This window comes from Anguilla anguilla, chromosome 7 (genome assembly GCF_013347855.1).
Source record: "Anguilla anguilla isolate fAngAng1 chromosome 7, fAngAng1.pri, whole genome shotgun sequence".
NCBI classification, from domain to species: domain Eukaryota; kingdom Metazoa; phylum Chordata; class Actinopteri; order Anguilliformes; family Anguillidae; genus Anguilla; species Anguilla anguilla.
The window spans coordinates 4,349,496-4,362,934 of NC_049207.1; the positions used below are offsets into that span (position 1 = coordinate 4,349,496).

Here is a 13,439-nt window from a genome sequence, read left to right on the forward strand (position 1 = left end):
TCGCTCTGGATAAGAGCGTCTGCTAAATGCCTGTAATGTAATGTCTATTGGGGGTACACATGGCAGGAGCCTAGGCTACTAAGACTGCTGAACTTGCTGATGATTCATGAGGGGAAAAGTGGCTGAGGTGATGCTGGGACAGAAGTCTGCTAAATCAACAGAGCACACACTCCCAAACCGTGATGTGTTTGCATTTCTCAAATCAGCTGACTACAAATATCAAAGATCTAAAGAGTGAGTGAGTGAGTGAGTGAGCTCATGGCTTCATCAAGAACAGTCATATCTATCTAGAACCATCAAGGATTTAACAGAGAGGGATACTATGTGGTGGTTTTTCCTTTGTTTTAGCAGTTATAGCCTGTCGTGTGTCATATTGTACCTGGCTTACTTTCAAAAAAAGTATTTTGACACTATGCAATGAAGCTTACTTATGTCTTGAATGGATGGATTTGCAGATTGAACTGTGAACCACGTGGATCTGAAGAGCAACATCTGCAAGGTTCCCTCCAAATTGTACGAGCACAAACAGGAATGTTTCTTGCTTTTTACATGTCTCTAACAATTTTGCAGCCTTTAATTCTTGCACAAAACAAGGGAGTGTTTACTGTTCTTGAGTAATTTGCCTCGAGTAGTACATGGGTTTCCTTTGTTTGTAAAGCACTGAATTCAACACCAAGCAGCAGGATCTTCTGAACACTGAATATTAGCTGTTCCGAATTGTGTGAATTATGTGCTGCAGTCAAACACATTTCAGAATTAATTATGCATATATTTTCTAGTTTCTAGCAAGCAACAGAGCAGACAGTTAATGGGAAAAAATGTCTTTTTTTTTTCCCTCACTTTTGAAAAAATTTTCTAACAAAGTGTTAGATCCAGTCAGTGCAGCGGCTCGTTTTTTATGAAGGTGTCGGTTGCACTGCGTAATTTCTCAGCCCCCGTCCGCACCTCGTCCGCACGCACAGCCTCCACACCATTAATCTGGAGGAATCACATCTTTACGTTACTGGGGAAAAAGGTAAATCTTAAAATCCAAGCAGCGGCGTGAAATAATACTTTTTTTTTTTTGAAATGCTAACATAAACGAGGTGAGGGACAGCGCCAGGTACCGCGCAGGAGAGACAGACGAGGGGCCCGGAATGTTCCACGCTATTTTTAAAAAAATGGCTCCGGGACAGGGAATATTGAAGCGGCGAATGGCAAAGCCAGATAACAAGGAACACATGGGTGAAGAATGGAGGAGAAAAGCCTCTCTCTGTCTCTCTCTCTCTCAATCTCTCTCTTCAGTACGGGGGCTGTGATGAAGGGATGAAGAATGAAGTAGAGGGTGAGCTTATTAGGGAAGAAAAGCAGAACACGGAGAATAGAGAGGTACTGTAAAGCAAGCAAGCAAGCAAGCCAAAAAAAGGAAAAATAAAGAAATAAGTAAATGCGGTTAAGTGGTATAATTAAGAGTGTGACAGGTGACAAAAATGACACGTGAGCAACAGCTTCCATGCCGCGGCTTTGGTCTGACACACTCAGGAGAACGTTCCGGAACCTCTTTTTTTCTGCTTTGTATCAACACGCTCATTACACTGCTGTGACATCATAGCAATCCGACAGAAAAGCTCAGTGCACCATATAATCACGCTGTCTGCGTCCCTAAGCCTCTTAATCTTTCGCGTGGTCCTGATTCACGAAATTAAATGATTGAGAAACACAGGGGGGGAAAAAAAGAGACAGGCGGTAAAGGGAGAATGCTGGCTCTAGTTGGGTTCTGGGAGAGAATTTACCGGGAGGTTGTTTATCCAGTAAAAAGGAAGAGTCAGTGCACTGTACATGCTCCTGAGTAACGTGAATTTATTAACACCATGAAAGGGGTGTTAATAAACGGTGTTAATAAATTCACCTCACACAGGAGCATATATATATACATTGTGTAGACTCTCCCTTTGAACTCAGTCCGTATTTCAGTTCGGCACCTGTGTGAGTTTATGGGCTGTGTGCGCACTTTCTGCGTTTCACTGAAGTTGTTTACCCGCCCAGAGGAGCGTTTCGGAGTTTGAAGGGCACAGCTGCGGTGGGGCAGGGGGTCCGCTTAGTGGTCCGCGGCGAGGATGGCGACCTGGTGACAGTAACCGTGGCGCCCGACCGCACGCGGTCCCCCCCGCTGCTCGTACACGTCACGAGGGGGAGGGGGGGGGGGGTGTTAGCCCCTGCGGCCACAGCACCTGCCTTCGTGGCGGGGGGGGGGGGGGGGGGGGGGGGGAGGGAGGAGGGGGGAGGAGACGGGTCGAAACCACCCGTTTTATTGTTCGCCTGCTGGCTCAAGGACGCACGCTTCGTTCCCGAAAAGCTGGACCTTTCTCGCCAAGTCCAATAAAAAAAAAAAAAGGACGATGTAAATCAAAATTAAAATTCCTTGCGTGTCTCTGTGCCCAGCTGAAAATTCCACCTAAGACCAGCTGGGATTCTAAACTGATTTAAGATTGTTTAAGCTGCATTTTTGACACAACTAGCTGGTGAAAGCCGGTCTCTAGCTGGACAAAGCTGAGCAAGGAGTCCATCCCTGTAACTGAGCAGAGACGTGTCAAGTCATCAAGAAGAACAAAAAAAACAAAAACAAAAAACTCAGATCTTTACCCTGGGTGAAGGTGAGGTGCCTCACATTAAAATGCAAGCGCGTGCGGAGGGCTGCTTGGCACGGAGAGGCACCTAAATCAGCTCGGCTCGGGACAGGCTCCTGTCAGCGTGATACACGGCCCCGCAGCCCAGCTCCACGTCCTCCGCATGCAGATGCCCCGCGGTGGCCCCGCTCCTGACGGCTCTATTACCCCCCCTCCCCCCCCCCCCCGCCCCCCCCCCTGCCCCGCCCCCCTGCTCGCTGATAAATATCCCCCCAAATATCAAGACGTCAACCGCTCTGTGGCAGACTTGATCGTTTCTCGTTTCACGCAGTTCGGTACTCGACCCGCCACCGCCAAAAGATGCAAGGCTGAACAGCCGCGTCCGCGGGATAAACGCTCTGCGTTAAAACCATGAGGCTATAAAAGAGTGACCTACAGGAGGGACGGGGAGGTTTCGGGCGGTCACTGACGGAGCGCAAACGTGCTCAGTACTGAAGGGCTGTGGCACATTCACAACCGCAGTGCGGTGCGGAGTTAGAGCGGTAGACCGACGCTACGCTTATCGGATTTGCAGCCAGGCGTTGGTTGCTGGTTCAAATCCTGAGGCTGTGCCCCTAAAGCAAATGCTTCGCTCAAAAAAAAACCTCAGTTGACAGCCGTATTCATGAATCATACATACGCACGTGGGCGCGGGCAGACTGAGGACGTAACGCAGTCTGAGCGCTCGGTATCCATTATTCATGATGTCGCTGGAATGCAGTTATACCGTCTTTTGTGTGTGTGTGTGTGCGCCAGAGTGAGTCACAGATGCGTCACAGAGTCCACGCTTGCTTTGCTTGTATCGGGGGTGGGAAGGGAGGGGGGGGGGAGGTTGAGTGTAGGCGGCTGCTTAGTTCCACAACTGCCTCCCAAAATCATGCACATAACAATAAAATGTCACTGGAACCGTGTGAACTCGAGGCCACGCGACAGTCAAATCTCTTTTTTGTAGGCTGGCCATGCGGGGGCGGGGGGGGGGGTAGTTGAATTGAGTGAACGCTGCAAAATTATATTTCACAGGCAATGGCATGAGAGTTGCCAGCATGCCGATTCTCCTAAGAAGATCATTAATTAACGCACAAGAATCCTCCCTGATGTCAAAAAGTTTTTTTTTTTCATCACCCATCTCTTTCACTTTTCACATTATTAAAGATGATCAGCTGCTATCAAATAAATTAATGATATAATTAATAATTGACCTGAATTGTCCTAACGGTGCCTAACAGTAACCCTATACACCTTTCAGTAAGTTCAATGGCCCTAAATAAAGTACTTCAAGGAAAATACATAAATGGCAAATGCGTGTAAGATGAGTTGGGTTTCACAGTTCTTTTTTAAAGAAACATTCTTGACCAGTCAGTCTAATTACTTGGACTCTAATTGCACATTACTCATCAATTTCATGCTCTACAAAGCTGGATTTGAACAGAGCCTGAATATGTGGCCAGAGCGTGTTTGGAGGAGAGTTACAATATTAAAAAAGCGCTCGCAATCAAATCACGCTGGCGGACTGTGAACCTCTCTGAAGGTCAATGAAATCTTCATGCTGAGAAATTGAAATAAAATATCAGCAAAGCAATCACAGTTTCACGGTAACGGTAAAGAAAAGCTGCTCAACACAGTGAGCAAAAACATCAGGTGTTTACATAGTTTACAGGCATTCAGCAGACGCTCTTATCCAGAGCGACTTGCATCATATCCAATTATACAGCTGGATATATACTGCAGCAAAGCAGGTTAAGCACCTTGCTCAAGGGTACAACGGCAGTGTCCTGCCGAGGAATCGAACCTGCGACCTTTAGGTTACAAGGCCAACTCCTTAGCCATTACACTACACTGCCGCCTACTGACAGTGACACCGACAGAGCGTGAAAGGGTAACGACGACAAGAAAAAGAATTTGTCGGTTGCTGTGATCACTCATCTGCCCTTTTGTAAACCGCTCATATCCAACGTGAACTCATTTCACACCTGAAAATAGTTTTTTTAAATAGTTTTTTTTTTGAACTGACACAGAGAGAGAATGTTGATGAGCCCATCGTCAAGAAAAATAAAATGGTCTCAGTTAAAATTATATATTTATATAACATAATATGTAGCGAGTGAGAAAGAGAGAGAGAGAGAAACAAATGTGCATATAAATGGTATTTTGAAATCTTTTCCAGTGGATACCAGGGCATGTCTAGACTGAGTTTTGAGTGGTTCTCCAAAATACCTGAATGACTGTGCTTGTACATCTCTAAAACTGAGGCTGGGAACACAGGGAGGCGACGCTGGGCTCCAGCAACAAACCCTCACATAGCGACCCTAGCAGAGGCAGCAGAAGTGGTGCGTTTATGGCTGCGTTTCCACCCGCAGAGTGATGAGTGGCTCCAAAGGAAAGAAAGTATTGCAACCAGTTGCCAGATTGTCCAACATAGTGTGCATTCATACTCTCCTGGTGAAACTGAAAGGTTAAGCCTACCACGACTTGAAGCCGAAATCCATTATTAATGAAAAAAAGTGTTCTGACAAACTGAGGAATTCGGAGAAAGAGCGCCCCCTACCGGTGAGAGCTGGGCCGTGGCGGGATCAGAAGCCAAGGCCTCATTCTGGACAGTGTTGAGCTGAGTGAGCTCCTCCTCCTTCTTCTCCTTCTCCACGCCGTCATCGTCTTCCAGCTCGTCCAGACTCTGAAGCAAAAACAGAAACAAAAACAAAACAAAAAAAACGAGAAGTTAAATGCTTGAGCCCGCCTGCGGACGGGTCCACTCCGCGTTTATACTTCCTACACGATACACACATCCATTAAAGGAAAAAAACTCAATTTACAGGAAAAAGTTGTTACCCACGTTACCCAAAACCAATGGCGGTGAAACAACACAAACGCACCACCCTGCTTTACCCAATCACGGCACCCGGAAAAACACGACGGACAGGTGCACACGCACGGACAATTAAAACGGAATTACACGGGGCAGGAAGGAATGTGGCGTTTTTTAACGAGGGGCGGGACTTTCCCGCCCATTTCTCAGCACGCTCCACGGTCACGCCAGATTCTTTACACTCTAACAGTTCGGTTAATGACGACGCCGACAAAAGACAAACTGTCGCACGCGCCTCCCTGCCAAGTTCCCCCGGGGGGGGCAACCTTTCGGTCCGTCTCAGCATGGCAGAGACCATCGCCTGCCTGTCCCATTCAACAGAGCAGGGGGACATTTTAGGTTTGCTTGATGCATGCCATGCACAGTTAAAGCTTCACAATATACGTGCAATTGTGTTCATTCACATTGCTGGACGTTCACTGAAACGAGTCAGGATCAGTATCTGACTGTAGGGTGCAGTAGCACTGCCAGAGCCAAGATTCAAACCTGCAAACATCTGGTTAAAAGACAGGTCTCCCTGAACTAAAGTATTTTGCCAACCCTAACAAAAATGCCCTTTTTGGGTAGTCAAACTGCAGCCTTCTGTGTAGCTATCCGGTGCCAGACCCAAGGGTTGCCAGATATTCGGTTTTTAAAATAACACGCCATCGTCGTAATTCGCACCAGATGAAAATTGCACACCGTTTGAGACGCGGTGTATAGGACATTCAACAATCCATACAGGCATGAAATAAACATGGTGAGATGCGTACCATGGGAAAACTGGAGGGTAAACACGAGTAAAATCAGTGAGGAGACATGACAAACAGCATTACTGTGGTAAACTGAAAGCAGTAAAGTTTATTTGAGAGTCTTTTTTTTTTAAATCTGAGAATATTCACTTTACAAGGCTGTCAGTATTGGGGGCCTTTCACAATTCTTTCAGGGTCTTTCCACGCATTTATGAATCACCCGCACAGAACACCCACTGACTGACAGGGATCAATTACCACTGAATAGAGCGTCATAACAAAGACACTTTGGAATAAAACCTGAGGTAGATACAGTGTATGAACCCTTTCTTTTCTTCAAACACAGACTTAAAAACCCACCTCTTCAAGACTGCGTCTAGGCCTCTCTCTCATTGCCATCTTCAAACACTCCTAACTTTTTGCACTAGTTCAGGTAATGGAATTTCTTCAAACTTAAAATTTTTTTTTAATTTTTTTTTTTTACAGAGAGCAGGTGGCCTGCACTTCTTTTGTATTTTCCCACTTCATACAGGCAAAGGGGGAAATCGGCACAGAAAGAGTCAGAGCAGGGAATCAGGCCCTCAGGGCCACACTGAGAGATTTGTGTGAGGGTTCGAGAGTCTGCCGTCCTGTGGACCGTGCCACACGTTTTGGCCCCAAGTCAAAATATCAAAATAAAATTCAGGATTTTTAAAATAAATCCTGTATTTTGGCTCTTGTATTTTAGCTAATTTGCATCAGTGCTTTAGTGATGATAGCACTCACATAGATCAGGTTCATGCACTTATGTGCTCCTACAGTGCTGTAGTTGCTCTGGATAAAAGCATCTGCAGAATGGTTATGTAATGGACTTGCTATTTGTTTTTCCTCTGCTTTTCATTTTCCTGGTTTTTGGTTCCTTTTGTTGTTCAGTTTCTGTTTCTTTTAATCCAAAAAGGGAGAATAAAAGGGCCCAGGGGGTCAGTGGCTATTTTCAAAGTCAGTCAGTGTTTTGTGAAGAGGCCTTTCAAGCCAAAAGCACCCATAATCCATCAGCCGGTAAATATCCAGATGATAATGTTCCAACCCCAGCCGCAAAAACAAAAAAAAAATTAAGACAGAGGCAACTGGAAGCTAAAACCGGGACCCAGCAATCAAGAGCCTCGGATGATTACATCCATTTGAGGGGTTGGGAGTAATTCTCAGGAAGGGATTCCCGTCAAAGGAATTCCTGGCCGATTCCTGTCAATTACCGTTGAAAAAAATCACTGTGCAAAGAACGATAACTTCTGCCAGAAAGAACAGAACAGTGACCCCCCCCCCCCCCCGAAAGTTTGGGGGTCTGGCATCCAGCCTTCCTTACGTGCTGCAAAAAAGGAACACAGACAGACTGCACAGCTCCAGATTATTAACAATGTACCGTCAGTGCGGGAGGGACATGAATTCTCCACACATCGGTGGAAAAAGAATCCTGTGTTTACCGAGTCACGGCTATAGCCTCTGGCAGTGAGGACTGGTAGCACGTTAGCCTCTCTCTCTGTCAATACCGTGAGCCATCCCAAAGGAAGTGGTCTAGCGCTATTGGTAGCACGTTAGCCTCTCTCTCTCAACACCGTGAGCCATCCCAAAGGAAGTGGTCTAGCGCTATTGGTAGCACGTTAGCCTCTCTCTCTCAACACCGTGAGCCATCCCAAAGGAAGTGGTCTAGCGCTATTGGTAGCACGTTAGCCTCTCTCTGTCAATACCATCAAACATCCCAAAGGAAGTGGTCTATAGTGCTACTGTGGACTGAGTGCAGCTTATTTTACAATGCTTTACCAAAAGCACCACTCTTATTGTTGGCATCAGCTCCACTGGAAAAGAAACATTCTATTTAAAAAAACATCTGGTGGTGTATGCCATTGTTTGAACAGGCTGGTTCTCACGGAGAATAATAAAGGGTTCTTTTCAATTTGCAGATATGCTTTTCACATGATAATTCTTTGAAAACAAAAAGCATATTTAATTCGACATTCATGACAGCAAACCCTCAAAGCATACTTTATGTGAAATTGTAGGTTCAGACCCAACCGTGGGAAGCTAATCCATGCATATTTTATCGGTGGGAAACACTGAAAAGTGCCGAACTCTCTGTGCTGTATAGGTATGGGGTACGCCCTGCTACCCTGGAACTACGTGGATGGCATACCTCCCATTCCAACACAGTGGCCCTCATCAGAAACTAGCAAACCAGACAGGAATTCAATGCTCATTGCCAACTGCCTTTTTTTTTTTTTACAGCTGCAAGATGGAGTAGAGGCAGAGCTTATCAAGACCAGGCCTGGTACAGTGCTAGATTCCTGGTTATAGTTATACACTTTGTTGTACGTCGCTCTGGATAAGGGTATGCATTGTTGGGCTGAATGACCCGTTTTCATCATTATGTTATATGTTGTAATGTCATGTTATATGTCATTATATGTTATATGTTGTGATATGCCATGTGACATGTCAATTCATGCGTGTCCTAGAAAGTCTGGTGAGACGGGAAAATGACTTTGGGACCTGCCGAAAACCTCATTACCTGCCGCTATATGGCTACATGAAAACAAACGCTCTATAAATAGCATGCGTGTCCGCTAGCGTGCAACGAGGAAAGCTGCAGCTCATACCGAACTGCGCCAGGGCTGCGTCCAATTACATTTCAGATTTATTACGGAGCCGCCATAGGCCACGGACCAATCGGGCGGCTCGTTGTGTCGAGGGCCATTGCAACCGGTGCGTGTGAATCGCTTTCCCCACTCTGCGCTGGCTCTACGGTTTGTTCAGACGACGCGTGTGACGTATTGTGGACCTATAGTGCTTTGAGTGTCAGGGAGACGCACGCGCCGCCCGATGTCATTTAATCATAGCGAATCCGCGGTTGGCAAGGTAACGTGGGCAGCAGTCCGAGCATACGTACGCCGGTGCCTTGGCATATGGCAACCACTTAGAGCCAGCTGTGTCCCCAAACGCAGCACGGCATATGACACAATCTATATTCTGTACATGACCATACATCTGTGTTGTTAATATTAATAATGTGTGGAGCTCCAGGATCACAGCCATTCAGCCGTGAGCCACTGCCTGACCTGGAGCTGAGGCTTATTGTATTGTTCATAAAATGTCAACATTTTTGAACAAAACAAAACACTTCTGTTGAGGCAGCCACCGAGAAGAACATCAGATGTGAAATGTGTGATTGTGGACCAACAGTGCAAGGTAAGTACGTATTTAGGTAGGCAGGCCAGCTGGCTTGTACAATGTAAATACCTGCTGTAGGTTAACTGTCTGTTTTGTTCAGTTTAGAAGCTAGCCCAATGGCTCTTTTTTGGCTGGGCTGGGTTTAGCTGCTTTAACTGCAGAAGCCGCCTTGCCCGTGTTAGCTTCTCTTCCTTCGCTCACATGCTTTACACACATGAGCATATTTGTCTGCACTGTCCTTTTGCTAGCCTGCGCAAAGGGTCGGGTCTAAAAGGAAGGACACATTAAAGCTTAAAATTTAACAGCCCATGTGCCTGAGAATTCACTCGCTTGAAGAGGGGTCTCCTGACCTCTTTACCCACGATCCTTTGCCTTCTTTAAGAGTTCCATTGCTGAGTTCTGTTCGGCAGTGGTCCGCGGTGTTCCATGGCGTGCGGCCGCCTCCTGCCGTGCTCAGGCCCAGCGGTGCACAGCAGCGCGTTGAGCAGAGTTCACCAGCGTTCAGCGGTCTTAAACCGTGCTCAGTGGTGGGCGATGCAGGCCGGGCCCTGATGATTTTTTTTGTTGCCGCTGTCTCACTCGCTGATTGAGTGGGACTACGCCGGTAGGAGCACGCCAGACAGATGGGGGGGGTGCTCAGAGGCTATCAGGGACGATCATAAAGCACTCTCTCCCATCCACTGCGCCTCTGCCAGCCCCTCTCCTGGAGCGGGAGGGGGGGGGGGGGCAGATTCATCTCCTCTGACACTTCTGGGTCTGGGTCCGTTCCAGTTTCTGTAATTCAGACGCTTTTTCACTTCTGCGTTCGGCAACAGCACTTTGTCCAGAGATACTTAAGAGCTGATTCACTGGGCCAGGCATTCATGAACTTTGTGTCAGACCGTGCACAAGATAACTATGTAAAATGAAGCTGCATTTGCCTCCAACTTTGGCTTCTTAATGCCCTCAGCACCGAACCACAAAAGTAATAGCATTAATGCTTACTGGCGCCAGTGTTGGGGAAAGGTATGCTAAAAATAGGTTATCGTTTTACTGTCCTTTTCATTGTCTGCAGCAATATTTTTTAACGCATTACTGAAAAAGAAGCTACTTCGTTGACGATACGGTTGATAGGTCCGTACAAAGACTTCTTGATGGGTTTATGCGCTGACCGGTATAATCCTGATGTTGGCCAGGCCCGAGTCTTGGTGCTGTGTGTTCACAAATGTGCTTTTGATTTCACGGGACTCTTAAGTCTGCTCTGAAGTCCACGGTAGTTTTTTGGAACGCAGAGCCGGACAAGAATGCGAGCCCTTCGGTGGTGGAATGTTTTCAAGGGCAGAGCAAATATTGCCAGCTTTAAGGCTTTATCCTAAAATGGGAAGCAGCGAGCGAGCCCCCCCCCCCCCCCCCAGACTCCACAGGGTTCTCAACTTTCAGCAAACAGTTACCGGGGCAACCGGACACAAACGGAACACAGGATTGGGGAGCGCATAAATCAAATCGACCGTCTCAAACGCTTTGGGGAGTAAAAAAAAAATTACTTCCTGCTCTGGTAGGAACTGCCACCCCGACAACTTGACTTCAGAATGACTCACTCTGAATAAGTAGGCCGGGGGAAACGTGCGCCATGTATAATTGATTGGACAGTTCACATTTCTACGGCTCGCAGGCTCAAATGCCGTCCCCGTTCCTCATGGTGGGTTAATAATGCGACCGGCACAGGTGGAGCTGCGTTTCAGCGGCATTGAGACGGTCAGACGCTACAGATACAAATCAGCTTTTGAATATTTAAAAGAACTCTACTGAGGATTTGCTCGTTGTCTGGGACTCGGGGGGAGGGGGGGGGAGGGGGGGGCAAGGCTGGGCCTTGTGTTGGTTGATGTCTCCTCCACCGATACCGGTTATTACTGTGTAGCGAAAAACTGTGACTGACTCTGTGGTCAGTGAGCTGGGATTGAGGCTGGCGAGCGCTAACAGCCCTTTACAGCATGCCACCGGTGGTGCATTTTTTTCCCGATGCGTAGCAGTTAAGTCGGTTTGTCCCCTCTCACGGTCGCGCTGACGCCTCCTACGTCAAGTCGCGGCGAACCTCTCGCGGCGCGATGCATCATTCTGTCACAGGCCTAATTCTGCGGCCGCCGGATTTCCATTACAGAGCGGCTTTAAAAGGACTTTATGAATCTCAAGCAGCCGCGGTCACAACACCTAAAAAACCCAGAACCGATTTGCATTCGCACGCGACCGTCTCAAGAGCGCTCGACTTGCTCTTTTATCATTTAAAAAAAAAACAAAAAACGATCGTGTCAAGTCCTGCGCTGCTCATTGCCGCGAGTTTATTTATTTATTTATTTATTTGCTTTAAATGTTTTATTCAGGACGCCTCTTTGGCATTCGACGGCGGGGAGTCGGGGGACGCGGAGATCAGGTCAGCGACGCTCAATGATCAGAACTCGGGAGAGAAACAGCCGCGCGGGCGTGCGGGGAATGGAAATCTCCCCCCCCCCCCCAGCAGCAGCACATCGTCGAGGGAGGGAAAGAAAAAAAATAAATAAATAAAAAATATTGCGAAGGCGTGAAATTCTCTGATAATACGGGTCCACCGTGTAATCTGCAAATCGTATCCTGGACTGCTTAATTATATAGCTTCCCTCCTATTTGACTAATGAATATCTAATTGCTGGATGTCCGCTGTGTTCGAGCCACAATGAGAGAGAGAGCACGTCATTTAGGGTGGAAGAACCAAACTGGCAATTCACTTCTGTCTTGCAACCCTCACAAACTACATGGCCCGTCGCTTCCAGTATCACAATTTACCTAATCATGCCACGCCCTCTTAAAATACGCCCGAATGAAGCCCTGGAGTGCCCCTGTTCCCAGGGTACCCCCCTGCCTGCTGTGAAATCGGGGCGCACGACATGACTACGTTTCCAACAGCAGACTGCGTTCGCTCCCACCCAATTACCTGCAGACGCACAACTGCATTGCATTTGTATCAAAGAGCTTCCTCTAAAAGGTTCTGATGAGACCAGAGTATGTTCTGGAGTTGCAGGAGTTTAGTTCTGGAAGGGGTGAGATGAACAGCTTCATTAAGCCCAGATCTGAGATCTGAAACAACTAATTGGCCCCGATAGAATAAGGAGATGGCTTTTGTAAAAGGTGTTGCTCACAAATTTAGACCATGTAAAAAAAAAAATCAATTTGAGTTCAGTAGGACCACTGGGCCTACTTGTTCATTCTAAATAGTATTACTGATGCACTGTTTGATCATGAAGCTGAAACTTGTGAGCACACCTTTCCATGACAGGAAATACAAAGCCTGGACATCCATTCAAATTATAGGCTGCACTTGCACGGCTATACCACCGAACTATATTCATTACCGAATTCTCTTATTTTAAGCTTACCATTCGTAGTTTTCCCCCCATATTACCATTCAGGAGGTCGGCACACACACTGAGGTCTGAAAACCATACCTTCTGCTCTTGTGGAATTAAAGAGTTCGGCACCCCCGAACCGTGCATTTAACTGAGCTGAACTGACCTGCTGGGTGGGCTGGGTTGAGAAGCCGAATTTGCAAACAGTCTGAAGTAAACATTACCAGACAAAGAAACTGTTCTGGTCTGTATTTAAGACTCCATTTATCAAGTCTGATGTTTACACCCTCCCGTGCTTAAACTAGGAGGAACATGAACACAAGCCTCTTGGGAACAAGCGTGTCCACCTCCTGCACAGCATAGGGGATACATAACCTGATCTCACAGAACCGTTCACAAATGCCCAAACCATTTACAGTTAGCCAGACCATTATTTCACCCACATTGCTAAACTTTTTTTAAAAACACTGAACAACCTTGCATTTCCCTGCAATACAGGCTCTGAGCTGAAGGAAACTAGCATGGGAATTCTATTGCATCTCATTACTGTTAAATCAGAAGTCACCCAGTGCAACTGCTCAATGTAAATGCACCAAGCAATGGTTCATAACTGCTTGCTTGGTGCAACCCAGTTTTGTGTGTC

General features: G+C 46.9%; 1 protein-coding gene across 2 annotated transcripts in view; it reads right to left on the bottom strand.

Annotated features, from left to right (window-relative positions):
• pawr (PRKC, apoptosis, WT1, regulator) overlaps positions 1 to 13,439 on the bottom strand; it is a 64,730-nt gene that overhangs the window by 21,320 nt on the left and 29,971 nt on the right. For both annotated transcript variants that reach the window (XM_035427268.1, XM_035427269.1), the window contains exon 3: positions 5,191 to 5,316. In XM_035427268.1, the coding sequence (XP_035283159.1) occupies positions 5,191 to 5,316 (126 nt within the window). The remainder of the gene's footprint in view (positions 1 to 5,190; positions 5,317 to 13,439) is intronic.